The 22,422-nt window shown below is 46.2% G+C and overlaps 1 protein-coding gene across 3 annotated transcripts in view; it reads left to right on the top strand.

Moving 5' to 3' along the window:
- The window catches only part of BCLAF3 (BCLAF1 and THRAP3 family member 3), a 525,957-nt gene extending 504,203 nt beyond the window's left edge, over positions 1-21,754 (top strand). The window contains exon 13 of one of the 3 annotated variants that reach the window (XM_078657893.1): positions 21,300-21,754. In XM_078657893.1, the coding sequence (XP_078514019.1) occupies positions 21,300-21,329 (30 nt within the window). In that variant the 3' untranslated portion in view covers positions 21,330-21,754. The remainder of the gene's footprint in view (positions 1-21,299) is intronic. The other 2 variants (XM_078657894.1, XM_078657895.1) reach the window with 2 other exon arrangements.
- Positions 21,755-22,422: the final 668 nt, after the last annotated feature.

The following is a 22,422-nucleotide window of genomic DNA, read 5'->3' as shown; positions in this document are numbered from 1 at the left end:
TCCTTCGCAAGTGACACTCCGTTCAGTGGTCTTCCTTGATTGCAGTTTCCTATTTCCTGGCGAGTATCCGTGCTGTTGTCCCCAGCCTGAAGAAACACGGTCTGGAGTTTCATTTAATCTACTGCTTGTTATTCTTTCCCTCGGCTTGTGTATCAGTCCGCTTCATGGACGCAGCGATTTTTCTTGCAATCAAAAACAAAGCTGGCCCCGGCTTAAAAACAGGTCTGTAAATCTTTCTTTTGAGGAATTTTGCCCCTCTGCCGCCCCACCCCCTCCCGCCCGTCACTGCCTGTTATTTTCAATGCTTCGTCACTTAATATCCCAGGCCGTGGTCCCCCCTCTCTGCGCCCATCGCTGCCTATTATTGTTCAGTGCTGCAGTACCCGTTGCAGTCACTTAAGATCCCCGTGCCATCCCCTCCCCCACCACCACTTCCCGCTCGTCGCTGCCTGTTCATTTTAGTGCTTCGGCACTGGTCACCGTCACTAGCTGCTGCGCAACAAGTTAGTTCATTTTACACCTGTACTGTGACTCACGTGAGAGAACAATAATACCATTACATCTTAAAACAACAGCAACATTTCAAATCTCAGTATAACTTCTTAGGGGAAAACATTTCTTTGCATAGGGCATAAGTAACACATGCTTCCATAGCACAGACCTTTGCCTACACATCCAGTACACGCTGTTCTTCAAACGGTCCTAAGTGATGGCGCCGCACAGATGTACTGGGAGGCAACCTTGTGTTTGCTAAGTGCTTTGCCGACAACAACTCACCTGAGAGCACAGAAGCATGACCAACTCCACCATAGAACTTCTGAATTTTATGCACACCAAACCGAAAAAATCCAGATAGATATCTGGTCACATCTCAAAGACAGTCTGCTCAGCCCATGGTGACACGTAGCAATACTTTTCACACGTAAACTAAAACGAGCAAGTGGCTACATTTATGTAATTTCATTCTTAAGGAGGACAAAGAGACACATTTCAGTGTAAAAAAATCTGCGTTACAATTAAAAGTTAAGAATGGCGAAAATGGGCCATTAGAAGTTTGGAAAGAGGAAAATGCCTGCGTTAGTAAGAAAGAATAATAGCACATGCGGTTTGTGTGTCCCTCAAAACGTATCCATTAACTCATCTCTGTACCACACATTAGTCGTGTCAACTGAAGACAAAAACAACTGCAACTTTAGATCTGTTTGCGTTTATATCACTGGTGACAATGTGCAGGGCATCTGCTGTATTGATCCATAGTATCTACGTTATGCTGCTTCACAGCGTGTGGTCATTACATGCAGAGAAAGAAAATTGCTCCATGACCTTTGCTTTCTCCGTTGCTCTTCTGCCTTCAGCCCTCTAGCTATCAAACAAGCTTCCAGTTTGTTTGGTGGCAGCAGACATCCCAAACACTCTCATTAATACGTTGACCCTTGACCTGCAGTAATCCTTCGCAGAAGTGCAAGTGGTAGCACATTAGATGTTTTCAAGTGTTTATAAATACATTTTGAGTATTCCTTTGTTGAACATTTGTAATACATTCGCAAAACCCCACACTTTTGCATGCACATATTGATTTACAGGGATGCATTTTTATGATAAGCTTTATTACAAATGTCACAAAAAGATGTTAATATTTCACTTCTGCTCTTGGATTTTCATCACAATACAATACACTGAACATAATCTTCACAAAAGTTATTTACAAAAGTTTAAGCTATTGCCATTATAAATTACAATAACTTTTATTTAAGTAGTAATTATTTAATAAAATTAAAAGCCATTGTTATTTGTAATATCAATACATCTAAGTCACGTAAATACAACACATATTGCATTACAAATGCTATAGGTGTCACATTTACTAAAGTAAAAACTATTGGCATTGTAAATGACAAAGCTATTAATTTCGCTATTTTCAAAACCAACACATAAATAAAAAATGTGTCATTTACAATACAATAGCTCACACTTTCCTAATGCGAGACCTATTGCATTGCAAATGCTTGTTTATGCAAGCAGCCTGTCTCTTTTTAAACCGAATGCTTCCTGTAGGTTGTGGTAGTCATGATAATAACAAATTTGCCAGGCCATTTACAGAACAACCTTGCAGAGGTGGGACGTGATGGCCAGGATGCCTGCAGAAATATTATAAGGACTGGGCATGACACAGCAGGCTCTGCGGTCAGGGCTATGCCATCAATCACACCTGGCTCAGGCCTATAAGCTTCTCATGAGCTCTTCAGGCCATGTTCAGGTCTACACTTAGATCATTGTGTCTGTAGTAGCCTGTAAAAGATTATAGGCAGTTCTGTACATATTTGGGGTTCTCAAACGGTTTACATTTCATTAGCACCATCCCTCCCACCCATTTCAACAACAGCCACAAAATCCTCTAGTACTTCAATACAAAGACAGAGAAAAAGGGAAAGGCTGTCCGATCCAACAGACACCTTCATCCTCTTCTTCTCCCACACCACCTGGAAAGCTGCTTTAGTCCCCCCTTGATGGAGCATATGTAATCCATTGGATAACAGGCATCCTCCTTTCTACAGGCCTGGAAGGCTGTTATGTTGGAGCAGATGGTCCTTCAGATTATAGAAAGTGGATATACCCATCCAACAAATCACGCCTCACATCCCACCCTAATAGTCCATTCAGTTGTTGAACTATCTGCAGATTCTGCAGCAGAAAGTTGCAGCCCTGCTGAAAAAAGGAGAAATGGAGTTGGTGCCAGAGCAAGAAATTGGTCAGGCATGCTATTCTTCATACTTTCTGGTGCCCAAAAGGATTGCGTTCGCTGGAAGACAGGGCAAGATGGCGGCGGTCACTCGGCTGAGTGAGCTGGTCCAAACGCTCTCTCCCCCGGTCGACTTGCCAAACTCTGCTGTTCTAAGGATTTCCGAAACCTTATGGGATTCTGTTAACTTGCTTCAGCAATCTTTTGTTGGCGGTACCTGCAGCGGAACTTTCATAAGTGAAAAACTCGAAAAATGCTGCGGTGGCCCCTGGTGTACAGAAGCCGACTCACCAGCTGGATTCTTTCTCCACGGACGCGCTCTGCAGCCTGCTGTTCCGGGTGCGGCTCGGCGTTTCAGCTGTTTTGCTGTCCACGCCCAGCTATGCCGCCGAAAGGACAGGGGAAGAATGCTGCTTCTACGGGACGTGTCACTGCGCCTCGGGGCTCCGCGAAATAAGGCGGCGCGGTGGTGCAATCCCCGGTAGCTCTGATATCGGGTGCGGGAGTCCATGAGAGTGTGGAGGGGAGCCTGCAGACGCCTGTAGAAACATCGGCTCCAACGACGGCGAAAATCAGGCAGACAAGAACAAAACGCCACAAAACTCTATTAAGATTAAACGGGGCCAGTCTGTATTTGTGTCTCCTAAAGCATTGTCATCTTTTCTCACCGTTAAGGCGGATGCTGCTTCTTCTTTACCTCCTTTAGAGCCAATGGTTTCAGCTTCCACTAAGGGGGATCTTCTAAGCAAGGCTGGTGAGTTAGAGGTCAGGGGGGGTGAGTAGCGACGATAAACCTGGGTACCCTTCTAACACTGTAGTCCATGTAGACCTTGTAGCTCAGTCCAGTGGATTGCTGGGAGCTGTGGTCCTGACAGGTTCAATGACAAATACAGAAACTGTAGCTACTCCCCCCGTCCAAAAGGCTACGGAGCCCCCAGAGCAGCAAATTAAGATTACTCATGGCGATACACCTCAAGCACCCCCACAGAATGCCCTGTTAAACTTTAATGGAGACACAGACGGCGATACATTTTACTCCTTATCAGATCACACTGGGTCCTCTGAGGACGATGGCGGCCTGGACGAAGACTGGACGGATGATGACGACAGTGAGTTGGGCGATTGGCGAATTAGTGAGGCACTAAACTCAGAAGCCTTATCTAATGGACTTTGTACAGTTCGGAAGGCACCTAAAGATCAGGGGTCTTCTGCATCTTGTCCGAATACTGGCTCTCTAGTCTGGGATTATTCATTTTCCACGCACCCTTGTCCGGAAGGTAATACTACGGACCTAGGTGCCAATCCCTCCTATCCGCCCCCAGGCGAGATGACACTTGCGATAATCTACCAGATGATTATGACACACCACGAAGAGACCCGGCAGGAGAGTGTCCGAACTCAGGGAGCGTGCCGCAGGGTTCAAAACTCAATCCGTAGAGTAGCCAACACTTGCTCGGATATTGCTTCTAGATTGGGGAGGCGGAAGAGAGGATTTCCACCCTAGAAGATGACATGGCCACCCAAAGAAGCATCACAGACCTTATTAAATCTCAAAGGGATGATATCCAGTGGAAACTCGCTGATCTTGAAAACAGAGCTCAGAGGAACAATCTGAGAGCTCTGGGAGTCCCGGAAGGGATTAAAGGGTCGGACATCAGGCAGTTTGTGGTTGAATTGTTCACCGAGGCATTCCAGGAGGTTAAACAGTGGGACTGGCAACTTGAAGTCCAGATAGCACATCGTTTTCCGTTTAAGCAGAAGCAACGCTCTGGTCAAATGGATAAATGGCCTCGTGCTATTTTAATTTGCTTGAGAAGCTTCTTAGCTAGGGAAAAGATTTATGATTTGGCTAGGCCAGATAGGAGATGAGCCGGCAAGGGCTGTGAGTTCTTTGTCAGGCCTGATCTTCGCCCAGCTACTGTTGAACAGAGGTGGCAGCTCCGGCAGTTAATAGTACCCCTTCAGTCTAAGGGAGCTCAAGTATTTTTGCTTTTTCCTTCTAAACTTAGTTATCTATCAAGGCCAGACCAGATTTTTTGTCTCTGAAGTCCAGGCTAAAGAGTTTTTGAATTCACTTTAGGCTGTAAAGCTGCAGAGATCTGCTCTCTGTTGTCCTTTTCTTTTTTTTTCGGGAACCTTTGGGTTTTTAACAGGGGTATTGCTCTCTCGTTGGGGAAAAGTCGTGTTTCTGTATTTTCCTCCTTCTTTTCTTTCTTCTGTTTCCCCATGGGCATATCCCCCATTGGTATCTTTAGTTTGGCAATGACACCGGGGGGTTTTGCGTTATGACCAGCCCCTCCATTACTAGGACCTAGGTCCTGTTGCCTTGTATGGGGGGTTGTGGGGCAAGGGGAGTGCAGGTGGGTGGGTTCAATGGTTGGGGGGGTGGATTGGGGGGAGGGGGGAGATAGGGGTTAAAAAAGGAAAAAAGCTTGAATTTACAGTATAATCGTGGCACTTTGACTGACATTGGCATCATTAGGATATCCCTATTTCCTTAAGGGCGGCTCAATATTGCTTTGTATGTATTACAAAGCCTGCTCTGGGCTTTCCTCTGTCTTAAGTGCCGGGACACTCTTTGGAGTAGCTGCACGCTTTAGAAATCCTTTTTAACATAACATATTAGCTAGCTCAGGTTTCTTGTTTCTGAGAGCAAATGGCGCAGGGTAAATTTAGGATAGGCTCCTGAAATATTTGCGGGCTGAACGATGGCAAGAAAAGGGCCCTGTTTTCGAGAGTTGTTCAGGCCTTACGTTTAGATGTACTATGCTTGCAAGAAACCCATGTCCCCTGGAGCAATCGTGATTATTTGAAAATTCCTGGGTTTGATTTAATTGGGTGTTCTCGCCAGACCTCTATGATCAGAGGGGTGGCAATCTTACTAAGACGTGGATCAGGTTCATGCAGGAAAACCAGTCAAGATATCAGAGGGAGATGGGTAATCACCGAGCTGTTAATTAATGGCAGATCTTTAACCATTTGCACAGTATGTTGTTCAAATTTGGACGATCCGGCAGTCCTACATCATTTGAACGTAGAGCTGGCTCTTTGGTCTCACCCTATTTGTTTTTGTAGGGGCATGAACATTAACTTGTCTGCCAATTTTAATTTAGCTGGGGGTCAAAATTATGTAGGTAAGAAACCTAGAGTCTTTAGGGCGCTTCAAGCTCTGGTTCAAAAGCACTGTTTGACTGATTTCTGGTTCTATCACAACAAACACCATGACGGTTATACATATTTTTCTGCTCCCCACAATAAAATGGTACGTTTACATTATTTTTTTATGTCTGATCAGTTGGGAGACCTCACTTCTATTTCCGTTCCTCCTAGGATTATTTCAGATCACAACCCTGTGATTACTGAATGTACCTTCACTCGTATGTCCATGATCCCAAGTGCTTGGGCATTTGAAAGAAAGTTATTATTAGAACAATCATATATAGATCATATGAGGAAATGGTTATCGGAATTTTTAAATATCAACAGAGGGACCGCCTCCTGCACTACTGTCTGGGACACACTAAAGGCAGCGATCCGGGGGGAAACAAAGAGTTTCTCTGCCTTTCGGCAGAGGACTATTCAAGATCAAACTAATAGGCAGATTGAGGAGCTGCGGGCTGCAGAGGTTCAATTGATATGTGCCATCAAGGAGGGCCGGGACACAGCTCAAAGCCAGTTGCAGGTCGCCAGAACCAGGGCCTCTGCTGGAGTACTTTGGCCAGGACCTTGCTGCGAAGTATTTACAGTTTCACACTATGATGTTCGAGTTTGGTGAAAAATCTGGCAGGGTTCTGGCCAAGCGACTCCAGCAGAGAGGTTTGGCCAATCGTATTACCAAGATTCAGGATTCTCAAGGTCATATTCAGGATACATCGGAGGGGGTCATGGCGGTCTTTCTGCAGTTTTATTGCTCACTGTACACAGAGGAAGTTAGTGATCTAAATATAGACTCTGAGGCTGGGGCTTTTTTACAGGATCCGAACCCCCTTCATGTTATGGCCCAATAGAATGAAGCTCTTTCTGCGCCCATAGAATGGGAGGAGGTCGAGCTAGCAATCAATTCACTAGCTAATGGCAAAGCTGCAGGCCCGACTCTATTCCCCTGCAATTTTATAGTCTGTTTCGATCAGAGATTCGGATGGATCTTCTAACAATTCTTAGAGGGGCACAGCTTGGGTGCATACCGGAGTCATGGCGCCTAACTACCATCATTCTTTTTAAAAAGAAAGACAAACCTGAGTTAGACCCCTCATCATTTCACCCGATATCTTTAATTAATACAGATAGTAAAATATACTCTAAAATCTTGTCCACCAGATTGGCCTTGGTGATCTCTCCACTAGTTTCACTACTCCAACATGGCTTTATTCCAGGCAGGAACACGGCTGACCATGTCCGCCGGGTCATCGCACTTCTGGACAGGGCCCAAGTCACAGAATCTCCCCTCGGAGCAATCCTGTTGGACGCCGAGAAGGCGTTCGACAGGGTCGCCTGGGGGGTTTTATGGGCAGTCCTTCGGTGGAAGGGGTTTAGTTCTGAGTTTATTCAAGCGGTGCAATCACTTTACAGTGCTCCAGAGGCTACCCTCTCTGTCTCTGGGTCGGTGTCAAGATCTTTCAGCATTAGCAGGGGCACCAGATTGTCCCTGCTCGACCCCTTTTTAAGCAAAATCTAGGGTTCTTTGAATATACTCTCAGTTAGGGTCAATGTCTCAGAGTATAAGGTGTTGGCATACGCTGACGACATTATGGTCTTGACTAGCGACGTAGCATCAGCTTTTCCGGCTATTAAGAACTTAGCAGAACAGTATGGTCATCTCTCTGGCTATAAACTTAATGTCACCAAAACTCAGGTTGTCCAATCAGCTGCCATGGGCCCCTCTGGAGCCTCAGTGGTTCAAAGTGTGTCATACCTAGGGGTTAAAATCACTGAGTTAGTAGACAATATTCCAGACTTGAACATCTTGCCTATTATCGATTCAGTCAATTCTACTCTAGTAAGATTAGACAACTTACATCTCTCTCTGTATGGTAGGGGCAATGTTCTCAAAATGCTGGTCTTACCAAAGTTACTATATTTACTCAGAACCATCCCACTCGAATTTACACAATCAAGTCTCGCTCGTGCTGAAAGGAGTTGCATAGATTTCTTTAGGGGTATCATCAACCTCGAAGGGCGGCAAAGTGGATGCACCTTCCGCGGGACCGGGGGGGCTGGTCCATGCCGGACCTGCTGCTTTATTACTGGTCAGCTCTCCTTCAACATTTTGCTTTACCACTGATGGGGGACAGGGTGGTGTTGCAGTCGTTCTGTAGACCCCTATTTTTGAAATAGGACTAGGGGAAGATGCTAAGGGGATTTTATTGTGGGTTCTTGAACCCAGTTATTATAAGAAGACCAAGTTTAAGGTCACTGCAGCAATGTTTTCAGTTTGGCGTAAGATCCGGTGCAAATGGTCGATTCCTAATATTAACTACTATACAGCTCTCACCGCGGCTAGACTCTTACCTTCCATCTTTCAAGTTCTGACTACATTTAGGTGGATGTCACAGGGATTAAGGTCTCTGGGTGATCTAGGGTGCGAAGGGAAAATGTCTTCCATTTCATTTTTAAAGGATAAGTTTTGTCTTAATACACATGAGTTTTTCAAATACTTACAGATTCGAAGTTATGTAGATAAAATGAAGGATCAAGCTACTATTTTATTTGATAGGATTACACTTATGGAACTGATTTTGAGGAGGTCAAGAATTGGGGTAGTATATCAGCATTTGCTCTCTGGTCTCCCAGATGATCTCCCTTTTCAGAATGCTAAGTGGGAGGCAAAGCTGGGTAAGACAGAGTTGGACATCTCCCAGGCCATAGAACGATCGAGTAGTGTGTTATTATCAGGCAGTTTGCGCTCTCAAAGACATATGGCTTTATTTGATCTTTACTATACCCCAGCCAAAATTTCTAAATGGGGGGTAGAGGGGGTCATTGCTGTCCGAGATGCAATCTGGCAACTGCCAACGATGTACATGTTTTTTGGCTGCCCCAAACTTGGGAGGTTTCTCCAAGCTGTAGATCTATTTATTAACTCTAGGCTTAATATTCCGGCTGTCCTATCATCAGAGCTTGTTTTATTAGGATGTGAGAGTAATTGCTTGTTGCAGAGAACTAGACATGCTTCCGCTCTTCTGTTTATCGCTATGTCCCTAATGCGGCTGTGTATTACTTCAGAATGGATCAGTCCAGACGCCCCCACTTTTGTAAACTGGAGAGCGAGGATCCTGGCCCTCTATAACTTAGACTCAGCCGTTTTTCAGAGGTCGGGAAGAAGGAGGTGGGAGTGGGGTTAGAAGATCTGGGCTCCCTTGGTGGAGTGGCTCGGGGACTAGATAGGGATCGTTTTATGTTATTCAATTGCTGTTTATTCCCTGGGTCTGTTATGGTGTTTTGGTGTTCCTCTTTCTCTCCTCTCTTCCTCTGTTGTTATGAATCTTGCCATGCATTGTCTGTAAATGTATAATGTGTTGCCACGATTTATTTTGTCTGTTTTTCTGCTGATATTTATTCAAGCTTGAATACACATTTTTTTTTTTAAAACCAAAAGGATTGCGGTCATCGTCCGATAATAGAACTCAGGTTTTTGAAAATTTACATTTGTGAGGAATAGTTCAAGATGTTCTCGCTGGATCAGGTCTTTCTGCCACTGGACGTGGGTGGCTGGATGGTTTAATTTGACTGGCAGAGCACATATGTCCACACTCCAGTTTTGCAGTTGCTCAGGAGGTATATACATTTCATGTTGGGGGTCCATCTACTACCAGTTTTCGGCGAACACCCATTGCAACGATGAGAGCACATCGCGGGTGCATTACAACGCACATTTTACATCGTGGAAACGTTTACATTGAATGTCTCCACAACACATACGGTTAGATCGCGCATGCAGTTACATCGCGGTTTTTCACAACGCAGTTACCCACAACGCATGCAAAGTAGCCAAACATGGTATTTATTATATGTTCATGCACAGAAGTCGAATAAGTGTTTTGCACGAGCATGTGAAAAGCATGTAGGAGGAATTATTTTCATGCTCGAGCATTTGAGAACACTCTCAGTATTAAAATATGTATGTATGTGTATGAAGCTCGACATTAGGGAGAGGGTGTGGCCTCATGGCCTGAGAACGACCGCGAGGCAGTGGGATGAGGGTTTTATCCACCCGTGCCTAAAAAACAGCACCATGAGACCCTCACAGGTTATTTACTGCACTTTATAAATCCTGGATTTATTTTATTGTGTGGCAGTGGGATGAGGGTTTTATCCTCCGCATCAACATCCTGTGATTCTGCGCAAATCACTTATTTCACCCGTGCCTACAAATCAGCACCATGAGACCCTCACAGGTTATTTAATGCACTTTATAAATCCTGGATTTATTTTATTGTGTCAAATCACCATATGAAATGCATGCTAAGTATTGTGCATCACATATGCGTTGTAATGGTGTGCGCTTTTGCAGTGTGCGATGTATTCTACTTGGCAATAGGAAACACCGCATTGGCATTGAAACGCCGTGTGTTGTTAAAAATGCTGGTGTGATGGTCTTTGCAATGTTTTTGACGCGTGGTAAAAGCATGCGTTGGAATCGTTTGCGATGTGCGATCATACATCCCCAGTTTTCAGTCCTCCCATTTAGACTAATTCCGGCACCTTAAGCCTTCATGAAGGAAATGGCGGTGGTCAAGGTACATTTAAGGAGGCCGGAGATCTGTATCCCGTACCTGCCATAAATGGTGTTGCACCACCTTGCATTCAAAAGCATCCCCATTCCTATTGTTCAACTTGGGCTTTTCCATCAACATGCCCAAGTCCCAGGTAGAGGCCTCTCAGTGGCTCCTGTTCATAGGGGCAGCACTGGATACGGCATTGCTTTGAGCTTTCCCACCTGTGCAGAGTATCCAAGACATTCAGGATGTTGGTCTGATGCTTCAAGAGAGACATTGGATTCCAGTCTTGATGGGTCCTCTGCTTACAAGACATGCTGGCTTCTTCCATCCTCCTTGTCATGCATGCATGCTGGCACATGAGCTCTCTCTAGTGGTGCCTCCACAGGTATCACTTCCAACAGAAGGGAGATCTAGCAGATGCCATTCTGAAACAAGCATTTTTTCTGGTGTTCAGCAAGCAGAACCTAATCTATGGGATGTCCTCCTGCCTCCACAAGTCATGGCCACGTTAGTGAGGGATGTCTTCTCACTCATGTGGTGTGCTTATCTGGAGGAACTGGATATCAGGGGATTTTGGCCTCTGGAAAAGGAGGCACTTCACAGCTCGGGCTGAGGGCAACTTGGCTGGTTTTCAAGTCCTTCCTTACTTACTTTCACAGTCATTCCATTGAGAGCTCTATGGAACTGTGATGTGATATGTCAGCAAGTAGGGTGGACTGCGGTTTCACCTTCTCTGTCAAGAGGCATTCTGGTTTTGAGCACACAAGAATGGAATTTGGCTATTCGCCAACCATCTGGATCCGCTCCTTTCTCTCCGGCAGAACCCAAAGGATCAGAATCCCTCCCTTCCTCTCCAAACCTACAGAGATCAACTGTGGAGTACCCCAAGGATCCTCGCTCAACCCCATGCTCTTCAACACATACAGGGCCACCATCGTCAGACAGCATGGGCTCAGCATAGTATCTTATGCCGATGACACCCAGTTCATCCTCTCTCTCATAAAGAACTCCGAAGACACCAGACTCAGCTTCCAAGAAGGAATGAAAGACGTTGCAGCCTGGATGAGCGACAGCTGCCTCAAACTGAACTCGGAGAAGACAGAGGTCCTCGTCCTTGGACCCTCCCCCACTGTGTGGGACAGCTCCTGGTAGGACCCTGCCCTTGGAAACTCACCCACCTCGACGGACCACGCCCGGAACCTCAGCATCATTCTAGTCTCCTCCCTCACCTTGACCTGCCAGATCAACGCCATCACCTCCACATGCTTCAACTCCCTCTGCATCCTCCGCAAGACCTTCAAGTGGATCCCCCCAAATGCAGAAAGACAGTCACCCACGTACTCAATACCACCAGACTGGACTACGGTAACACCCTCTATGCCGGAATCAACAAAGCCCTGCTACACAAGCTCCAAACCATCCAGAACACCGCAGCCGTACTCGTCCTCGGAAACCCACGACACAAGCACATGACCCGGCACCTACGAGACCTACACTGTCTCCCCATCAAGAAGAGAGTAACCCTCAAGCTACTCACCCACGCCTACAAATCCCTCCACAACATTGGACCCAAATACCTCAACGAAAGAGTCTCCTTCCAGTACCCAAAAGGAACCTCAGCTACGCGACCTCGCCCTGACAGAGACCCCATGCATCAGCAGAACCAGAGCAGGCGGAAGAGTCTTCTCCTACTTCGCAGCAAAGACCTGGAATGAGCTCCCAGACGCTCGCCCACTCTGCACACTTTCAGGAAGAGCCTCAAGACCTGGCTCTTCGACTGATCAGCCCCCCCTCCAGCGCCTTGAGACTCTCATGGGTGAGTAGCTAGCTCTATAAACCCCTGATTGATTGATTCATCAGCCTGGCTGGCAGAATACCGGAGTTGACAGACTGCTTCATCTTGCACATCAGGAGTAGCTTCTGCAAAACATCTTTGGCCTGTGTGGCACCCCTCAGGTGTACCTGTTTACCACTTTCATCAATGCTTATTGCCCACAGTTCTGCCCAACAGTATCCACTGCGGGAAACCTAATGGGACATGTCTTGATTGAAGTGGAATTTCCCACGTCATTATTAGCTTCCTCCCATACTCTTATTTACTTGAGTTCTCAGGAAAAGACCCGAATACAAGTCATCTTTATTCCACTGGGCGCGCCAAATGGGTATGATACTCCGACCTTCTGTGCCTGTTCTTACATTCCTTACTCAATCTCTCAGTCTTCTTTTCTCAAAGCAGACCAACTTTTCTAGTCTATTCGGCAAGTTCTGCTCCCTAACCTTCGAAGTCTTCACTTTCATGCCTGGAGAATGAGCGGGACGCCTGAGCTTTTTCCAGCTGGCACGAGAAATGGTCGACAGGGTTCCCTGTGCTTGTCAAATCAACTAAGTCTATCTGTTCTGGAAGGTGGAATATATTTGCCGCTTGGTGTGCTGAGAAATCTGCAGGTAGATGTATCTATCCAAAAAAAAGTAATTTCCATTTATTAATATTCATTCTTTTAGATCTACTTACAGATTACTCCGCCAACCCAATCGCCTCATCATTCTAGAGGATGGCCATCGGTCTCTGTAATAGGTTTACAACTTACATTGCTGTACTACGAAATTCATGTAATTCCCTTGTTTCAGCTTATAAGGGCACATAAAAACAAATGGGGAAATGACGTGAGGGCACAGGTTGTGCACTGTATCGCTCCAGTGACATCACCACAACCTCTATTCCAGCATCAAGATAAAATCAGCTTGCCCTTATGGCATAGAAGAATATTTCAGATCCAGTCTGTTACCTGGGACATTGCACAGGTGAGGAATCTGCAGGTATATAGAGTATCCACCAGAAAGATCAGATCAGTACCAAAGGTAAGTAACTTGTTCTACTGGTGCATCATCTGGGATTATAAGCTCCTGTTGTTTTTGAACCTTTACCATCCTTTTGAGGGTGGTGGTGGCGATAATGTAGATGAATTGCAAGATGCTATTAAATGCTTGGAAATACAACTTTATACTGTAGACCCTTGGAAGTGCACCTTGGCCCCCTTGGCAACCTGCTAACTGATCTTATATGCTGCTGGGTGGTGGACTGTCTGGCATGGGGGACTCGAGCTGGCAGACCCTCTCTTTGAGTGGTATACGTGGGTCCACCGACAAGTGTTTGTATTTAGAATGCAAGTTTGGGTGGGGGGTAGTTGCCTACTTTTCCTTGAGATTGGGAGTTGCTTTGAATGTTGTTTGGTAGGCAGTTGTGGTTTTAGGCGTTGCATCCTACTGCATCTGCTGCATAGTCACTTCGCTGGGAGGGGGCGCTGCACAACAGGGTCAGGGACAGATTGTGTATGCCAACTGTAGCACAAATGTATGTCGAATGGAGACCTCCATGAACTACAAGTTCATATCCTGGAACATTTGGGGGACGAACTGCATGGCCAAGATATATAAAGTGTTCTCATACATAAAAAGAAGGGGCGGTTCATATAGCGCTGTTGCAAGAAACACACCTAATGGCTAAGAAGGGATTGTCGCTGCAGAGCCAATAGCAGGGGCGGGCCTACCACACCACGTACTCTGCCTGTGTGAAGGGGGCTTATATGGGTGCACCTTTCCAGAAAACCAGGGCTCCGGTTGACCCAGCAGTCAGGTTTGTGGTGGTGACACGGCATCTGGCTGGCCGAGACCTAGCAGTCATTAATGTTTATGCCCCAAGTGTAGATCAGGGAGCGTTTCCGGTGGACTTGTCCAAGGTACTCTGGCAACCTACTTATTACCCTCGGTCATCATGGGGGAGACTATAATTGGTGGCTGACCCGGCGCTGGATAGGTCCCAACCCCCCATTGAGGGACTCCCTGGTTAGTAGAACTGCTTTGATTATTTACTGTGTGGCAGACCTAATTGGGCCTGGTAGATTCTTGGCGCCACATCCATCCGGTGACCAGGGATTCCATCTCAGGCCTCTTTGTGCTCTGTGTGCGCTGATGTGCACAGCTTGGTGCATGAGGTGGATTATCCAGCCAGGACTATATCTGACCATAACCCGGTACTCCTTTATCTGGGCTGGTAGCGGCCCTGTCTCCCTACATGGAGACTGACGCTGGAGTCCTTAGAAGACTCAGATTCCAGGACACAATTAGAGATAGCATTAAACAATACTTTGAGATAACACTGATGTGGCATTTACCCCACAATTAGAATGGGAAGCCTTTACAGCAGTTATTAGAGAAAAGTGCATTGCGGAAACGGTGGGCATCTGGAGCACCTTACTAGATAAAGGTAGTGGCCACGGAGGTATGATTCAGGGAGGTTGAAAAACGAAGACTGTGGCATCTAGAACTGCAACAGGTCCTGGTAGACTCTAGGGAGTGAATAGCGAGACTGATAGAGAAGCTTAGCTGTTTCGATTGCAGGGAATACATGATACTACCACACTCGGAGCGCAATAGAGCTGGTTCGCTAATCCAGCTAAATTGGGGTAATTAATACTGGAACTTGAAACAGATCAGAGGGACAGGCTTCATTAGCAGACTGCTACTAACTAGCACTTTAAGGTGTACTTCACTCGTCTCTAGCAAGCGCTTCCATGTACACCGAGGAAGCCTTAAGTGACTTTCTCAACCCGTTGCTTATACTGACTCTCACACAAGAGGAGGCTGAGGAATTGAGAAGGGATATCATGCTTCAGGAAATAAGAACAGTGCTAAAGTTTATGGCGAGTTGGAAAACACCTGGGATGGACGGGTTCCCTGTTGAATTTTATATCACATATTCTGATGTGCTAGAGCCCAAATTTGAGGACCTGTACAGGGCAGCAAAGAGTTCGGGGCATCTGCCGCCTTCCACCCGTGAAGCACTTGTGGTGCCACTGCTGAAACTGGGGAGGCCTGCAAACATATCGACCATTGTTGATGCTCAACATCGATTATAAAATCCTTAGCCAATTGTAGCGACTAGGCTGCTGCCCTATATGAGGATAGTGATAAACCCAAATCAAGCGGGTTTAACCCAGGCCGCAACATCACGTTTAATATAAGGAGGCAGGTAAATTTGATGGCGGCAGATACATATGAATGCAGGCAACCAGTGGTATTTGCAGTTAATACTGAGAACGTTTTCAGTAGCTTAGAGTGGAACTTCCACTATAGAGTGATGAGGAGACTGCAGATGAGCAGGAGTTTTATATGCTGGACTAGACTGTTGTATACAGACCCTACAGCCTGATTGAAAACTGGCTGCATGATCTCTGAGGGGTATGTAGGGGGCCGTGGGACCAGGCAGGGCTGCCCCTTATCACCACTGGTCTCTGCGCTGGGGATGGAGCCGCTGGCTAGCAGCACCAGATCAGGTGCCCATTACATGGGGAAAAGAGGTCAGGGCTCAGCCGCATCACATTGCCCTAAATGAGGATTATTCGTTACTATTCCTCCAAGACACTGGCGGGGAGGGAACAGTGCGGCTGCTCGATAAATTTGGCTCAATATCCAGGTTGGGGGTGAATTGGCAAAAGTCGGTGTTGTTTCTGGTGATTGCACATTGTAGGCCGCTGGAGGAACTGAGACCGCTGCAGTGGGAACCCCCAGTGTCTGCAGTATCTAGGGGTGAAAGTATTCCATGATCTGACTGACCTATTGGAGGAGAATGTGGCAGCGGCTGCTCTGTCCCTTTGAGTGAGCACTGATTTCTGGAAGACGCTTCTCTTATCTGTAGCGGGGCACATAGCTCTTGTTAAGATGGTGGCGCTCCCCAGGCTGCTATACTTTTTTTGCGGTCCTACCTCTCTGGATTCCCCGGGCGGTATTAAGGGAGCTGGACTTGCTCATTATTACCTTCATCTGGGGTAATGAGCTGTGGGAAAGGGAGACCTAGCAGTCCGAGAGTTTGAAATGTATTACATTGCGGCGCAGCTTCAGTGGCTCACCCAATGGATGGGCAAGTAGGATGACCCAGGGGAGGAAGGTTAGACCGTTTATACCTGAGCTCCAGCTGTTGCTCCATGTGCTACTGGAGGCCAGACGTCCCCTAGTGGAGGGCACAAGCAAACTTCAAGTGCTGCAGCACTGCTGAGTCAGGTGCTTGCAGAAGACAAGGATGCAGGGACCATACTCACCTGACCTGACCTGGCACCACTGGATACCCTGAGGGAATGATGGGAGGAGGATTTAGGGATTCTAGTTCTAGTGAAAATCATAGAACAGTCCCACAGGGTGTCTAGGAATGCCCTGTTTAAATTGATAAACTTCTATGCATTGCACAATTGGAGCAGCATGCCCACTTTGTCGGGCAATAGGGGCGGAATTATTTCATATGATATGGACCTGCCCGTCCTTGGCTGAATAATGGGAAGAGATCACAACTACAGTGGCTGCCATCACAATGAGGGAGGTCCCTTGTTCCCTGGAGCACTGTTTGCTAAGCTTGTTTCCACACACTGCCAAAAGCAAGGTCACAAGTAGGTTTCAAGATGTGGCCTTTGTTTTGGCAAAGAGAGAAATCACTTGAAACTGAAGGGTTGTCTGGGGATCTTGAGCAACAGCCTGGCGTAGGGAACTAGAGAGATGGGCGGGGTATGAGAGTGGGATGTTGCTTCAAGAGGTGAGACTGGGCTGTGGCTCGCTGGAGGTGGCCAGGGCGTGGGAGACTTTGGAGGAAATTATGAGAGACCCTTTAGTGGCACAGACTATCGATATAGATGTATCAACTCAGTGTTGTGGCCTTGTGATGCGGGATTGGGATGGATACTAATGTCAGTTTGATGGGGAGGAACTGTACTGAATAATGGACTTAGCTTGCATACATTAGGGCGCAACTCAGGGTGGTGGGCGGGAAATTGCGGGTGGATGGTTGATGGGTAAGATTTCAATGACATACCATGCAATGTTTGAAAATGGTCTGTTGTTTGCCGATGCAAAGAAACCCAATAAAATCTGTTTAAAAAAAAAAAAAAGAACATGATCAGCATTGTTGTCAGAGGAAAACAAACTAAACTCTATAACAGCCTATAAAGCATTACCTTATTTATCTAGCCGGAAGTGTTGTCATGTGCCTTTCTGTTTGGCTTCTGCAGCCTCTGTTTTTCAAAGACTGGTATCAAAGTTGTTTGAATATATCGACGGGGTGGTCAGACTTCAAGACGACCTGCTAATCTATACTACTATAATAAAGGAAGAACTTTCAGCCTTTGAGGCGGGTAAACTCGGGAACCACGGCGCCAATCAACACACCCGATACACCGTTGGAATCGTCAGGGTGTGTAGATGGTTATAGGCTATATAAATAAAAAAAAACGTTATTTAGAAAATTTACAGTAAAAAAAAAGTAGTCCCTCCGAAGTAGCGCCGGCCGCGACGTGCATGCTCACGTCAGGACCGCGGGGAGGAGCGGCGTCCAGGAGCGCGACGAGGAGCGGCGGACATGGCGCGGGGGAGGAGCGGTGACGTGAGGAACAGCGGACAGGCCAGCGGCGGTGCGAGCAGCGGACAGGCTGGAGGAGCGGCGGCTGAGGTAAGGGAGCGGCGGACATGGCGTGGGGGAGGAGCGCTGACGTGAGGAGCAGCGGACAGGCCAGCGGCGGTGCGAGCAGCGGACAGGCGGGAGGAACGGCAGCTGAGGTAAGGGGACCCATGTCGGGGCAGAGGGGATCCATGTCAGTTCAGGCGGGGGTCGGGGCAGGCGGGGGACGGGCCGGGCGGGGGCCGGGCTGCTGGACAATGTCGGGGCGGGCGGGGGGCGGGGAAGCCTGTTGCTCACGGACAACGTCGGGACGGGCTGCTAGTTTCTAATAAAGATAAAAACTTGAAAGATGCGGTTTTAAAGTCCACATTTGTAAAGCGCACAATCACCCGTAAGGGTCTCTAGGCGCTGGGGGCCGTCGGGAAGATTAAGCGAGCTATTGCCCAGAGTCACATGGTGCTGGGCTACCCTGCCGCCGGAACCGGGGATCGAACCGTGATCCCCAGATTCCAGCGTCAGTCGCCCTGGCCGCGGCGCCACACCTCTAGATAACCATTTACATATTCTTAGTCCACTTGGGTCAACCCTTAGTCAAGGTAATGCATGTTTTGTAGGGGGGAGTGTTGCAAATGTGCCTTTAATGTGGGGTCACCCAATTTGTATTCCTTTTTGCTGAACCCTATGTTTGCCGGATTTTGAACTCTGTGCACCTTACCCCTTATTGCCTTGTGGCTGGTTCACACTCCTCTCCTGATGATGTCAGTGCATGTTTGCGCACAAACTCCATTATGCTTACTTTGGACAATTGTTCCGTGAATTAATCGCAGGGTAAGAAAAGTAACGAACAACTGCATGGAGAACCCATTGGATGAAGGACTATGTCAAATGATTGAAGTCTACGTGCCCTGTTTAAAAAAAAAAATGTGTTTTGTTGTTAAAATTGTTAATCAGTTACTAGGTTTTCTCAAACATGTTCTTTATTTTAAATTGTATAACTTTCCATATTTTAATATCAATGTGAATATCTTCTGTTTTCTTTTATTAATATTTTTTATAGCAAAGTTCTTTATTAGTTGTGTAAGGAATAAGATATGTTGTATATTGCATTTGTTCAGCGTTAGGCCATGCTGGAATGTTGGTCTTGCAGTGCAACCGTTGATTTGGAATCCTAGTCCACTCTGCCATTTTCTGGCGAGAGCTGCTGGGAACTGGACAGGAAATAGAGGCCTCATATTTGCCTCCTTCTGTGACCTATTGCTCACCTGGATATGAAACCTCCTCTTTCTACAAGGCTTGTATCATTTTGCCGTACATAAACTTGGAATGAAAAAATAAATGAATATTGGCAAGCTAATTGGTCTTACATACGTGCGAGTTATTGGCTTTGCTCGTGATTTTTTTTTAACATGTGGTTCAGCAGTGGTAAAATGTATTTAGCATCAAGACGATTTAATTTTTTTTTAACTTTTGTCCATGATGCGCAGCAGCCGCTCTGCTGTACAACTTGACTAAATACAACACTGACAAAGCCAATCTTGCTTCTGGGGCACACAACAACAGGGCAAGGGTAGGGGGCAATCAGCAACGGGGGAGGGTGAAACAAGCAAGTAACAATACAGAGAGGGATAGGAGAGTGGGAGGCTCAAGCAACACACAGAGAGGGGTGGGAAGGGGCAAGCAGTAACAGAGCATGACTGGTGGGTCGGAAGGAGCAAGCAATAACATGGAGGAGGATGGAGTAGAAGGAAGGAAGGAAATGCCCTGCAAGTACATCCACTCTTATTGACTGGTACAACCAGACGAAAAAGTATACTAGGCCAGAAAGCGCAAGCAGTGGAAAGAATCTCACTGGGCTAGGAAGCAGTAATTGGGCCACGCTCCAAGGGATGCACAAAAACAAGAACAAAAAGTGAAGCTGGCATGCACTGACTAAAGAGAAGCATAGAAATTGGACTGACAATGAAGCCAAGTAATAGTCAGCAATGGGTGGGCTTTAAGCCCCATGTAAGCTAACAAACTGTTTTGCAAGCAATACTGCATGCGCTGTCTCAGGAGAAACCGAAAAAGGGGCAGGCCAGGATGCCCCCAGAGGCACTTATCTTCCCATCAGCTAAGTACGTGATGGAAGGAAGCCATTGAATAAAGTATTACCATTTTCTCAAAAAATAATTTTACAGTGAATTGCTAGGCTTAAAAGAGGCAGAGACGTTCCGTGCATGCTGAGTAGAAAAGGAAGCAAGGTTATACTTCCTCCTTACTTGTGAACAAGAAAAGTGAAAACGGCAGTCATATGTTTGAGGTTCAGTATCAATCCGCTGACTCGTGCTATCCCGTGTTGTCTCCCCGAACTCCAGAAACAACGTATCTGGAAAAAAGAGGCAGTCTTCTTCAAAGTGAGTACAACACATCACAAGGTAGTATCCGTAAGAAGGGTGGACCGATAAGGAATCTGCAAACAGGGGCGGCCTTAGGCAGGTGCAAGCTGTGTACCTGCACAGGGCCACCAAACCCCAGGGGCCACCACGCCAATATATATCCTTAATATAATAATCCTCTGAGGATGGATACATATTTGCGTGGCGGCCCCTGGCAGGGATTTGGCGGTTTCCGGCTCTGTTCCACTTCCAAACACCCTGACCCCTCCCTCTTCACCGACCTCTGCGCTCCGCCCTGCCCGGACCCCCTCTTCCGGGGCCCCCTACCTACGCTCCCTGCCCAGGGCCGCCATGAGCCTAGAGCCGCCCCTGCTGCAAACAAAGTTGTGAGTGGTCAGATGTTTACTTTATCCCCCATTTGGTAGGTGGTCTGCGTTTGAGGAGAAACTCAAGTTCATCTTACTCGATCAGAGTCCATCGTTTTAGTTCTAAAACTGCAAGTGTCTGGTTTGAGTCTTGAGCCCTCTAATGTGTGTGAAACATGATACCACATCCATGGCATCACCGGGGTTCACAGGCCACAAATCATTGACTTTCCTCATTCATACTGCTCCACACGGAGATATTTGAACCAGTTAATAATCTGCAGGACAAATGTACATATAGAAACTTCCTCTATTTAAACCTTTGAGATGTATTTTAATCTCTGCGCCTGCTGGTCCATTCACCACAGCTCCTGTTTATTGATGTTTATCTGTCAAGCTATTCAGCTTCTAATGGATAACTCCCAGGTGTTTAACGTTATGCAAATTTTATGTTGCAGCCTACTTTTGTTTCTTATGCAGCATTGATGCCAGTACAGTTTATAGTGTAATCCGACTGTTACATTTTGATCAAATCTTACTTCCATTCGTCATTGTATTTTTTCTTCATTGCTGGCACGGATTCTACTCACGTATTTTTGATTAGTTCAGTGATCTTAATTCTATGCAACATAATTGATCTCCGGAATTCTCTTTTCTTCGCAGGGTGGTGAGGATGTGGACATGAAAATGTAATTCCTCATCTTTGAGTTCAATCAGTTGAAAGCAGAATATTACAACGATGATATGGGCGTCAATGACGGAACTGGTTCTTAAAACCAGAGCTCTTTTAGAAAGAATCTTTAAAGAGGATCAGCATTACGAGTGTAACCGTTTTGTTAAATAACTTTATTTTTCATAATGGAATGCTGCACAACGATTGTACCATTTCCACAATCTGGTTTCTATCGCTTCCTTCTGTGTGATACTCGTAGAGTTTAGTGTTTTTTGTTCCTTTTCATCCTAAGGTACGTCTTTGCCAGGACTTGAATCACATACGTGAAAGTTGTATTTGTTACACGTTTTCTCACGATAGCAGCATGTTTTTTTGAATGCGTCGTTTGCATTGTTAAAAAAAAAATAATTAAATATTAAAGGTTTATTTCTTATGAAGTTCCTAACTTGTTACGTTGTGGTGTCTTTTTTTCGAATTATTTCAGCAATTATTTTTGCTTTGATGTATTGTAGTAGCCTTTAGAATATAAACGTTGTGGTTGCCACCAAATTCACACACTTCGCTTCGGTTTTCAAAAGTTGTGTTTCTTGGGTTGTCTGGTTTTATATTTTTATTTTCATATTGGATGAACACCGGAGTGAACTCCTGGAAGCGTTTTGTCCATGTTTTGGTTTCAGTGCTGATGCAAGTATGGAAATGAGGACGATGTACACCATTGTTGATTCGGGAAAAAGTTTTTATTCTCGAAAACAATTATAACGGCACAGCAAAACCAAGTTAAAATATCTCAGTGCTCAGATAAATGTAAGACGCTATTGCATCCATCCATGCAAATGCCAACTTCAACTCCAACTGCCTCCTCCTACGCCACTTTTCCATATGACATACACAGCATACTACGTGTGTTAGAAATGGGATTTCTTGTTAGCTAGGGCATGGGCCTAAGCCAGGCAGAAAGCACCACTCTAGTCAGGGCAAGAGAGTTACACGATGAAGATAACCCCTGCTCACCCCCTTGGTAGTTTGGCAGAGCAGTATTCCAGAGGCAATGTGTAAAGCGTTTGCACAACACACTCAGACAGCAGTGGCACACTAGACACACCACAAAAGAAA

Source organism: Lissotriton helveticus, chromosome 8 (assembly GCF_964261635.1).
Source record: "Lissotriton helveticus chromosome 8, aLisHel1.1, whole genome shotgun sequence".
NCBI classification, from domain to species: Eukaryota; Metazoa; Chordata; class Amphibia; order Caudata; family Salamandridae; genus Lissotriton; species Lissotriton helveticus.
Note: the sequence above shows the minus strand (reverse complement) of the source record. Positions and strands in the feature narration are given on the sequence as shown.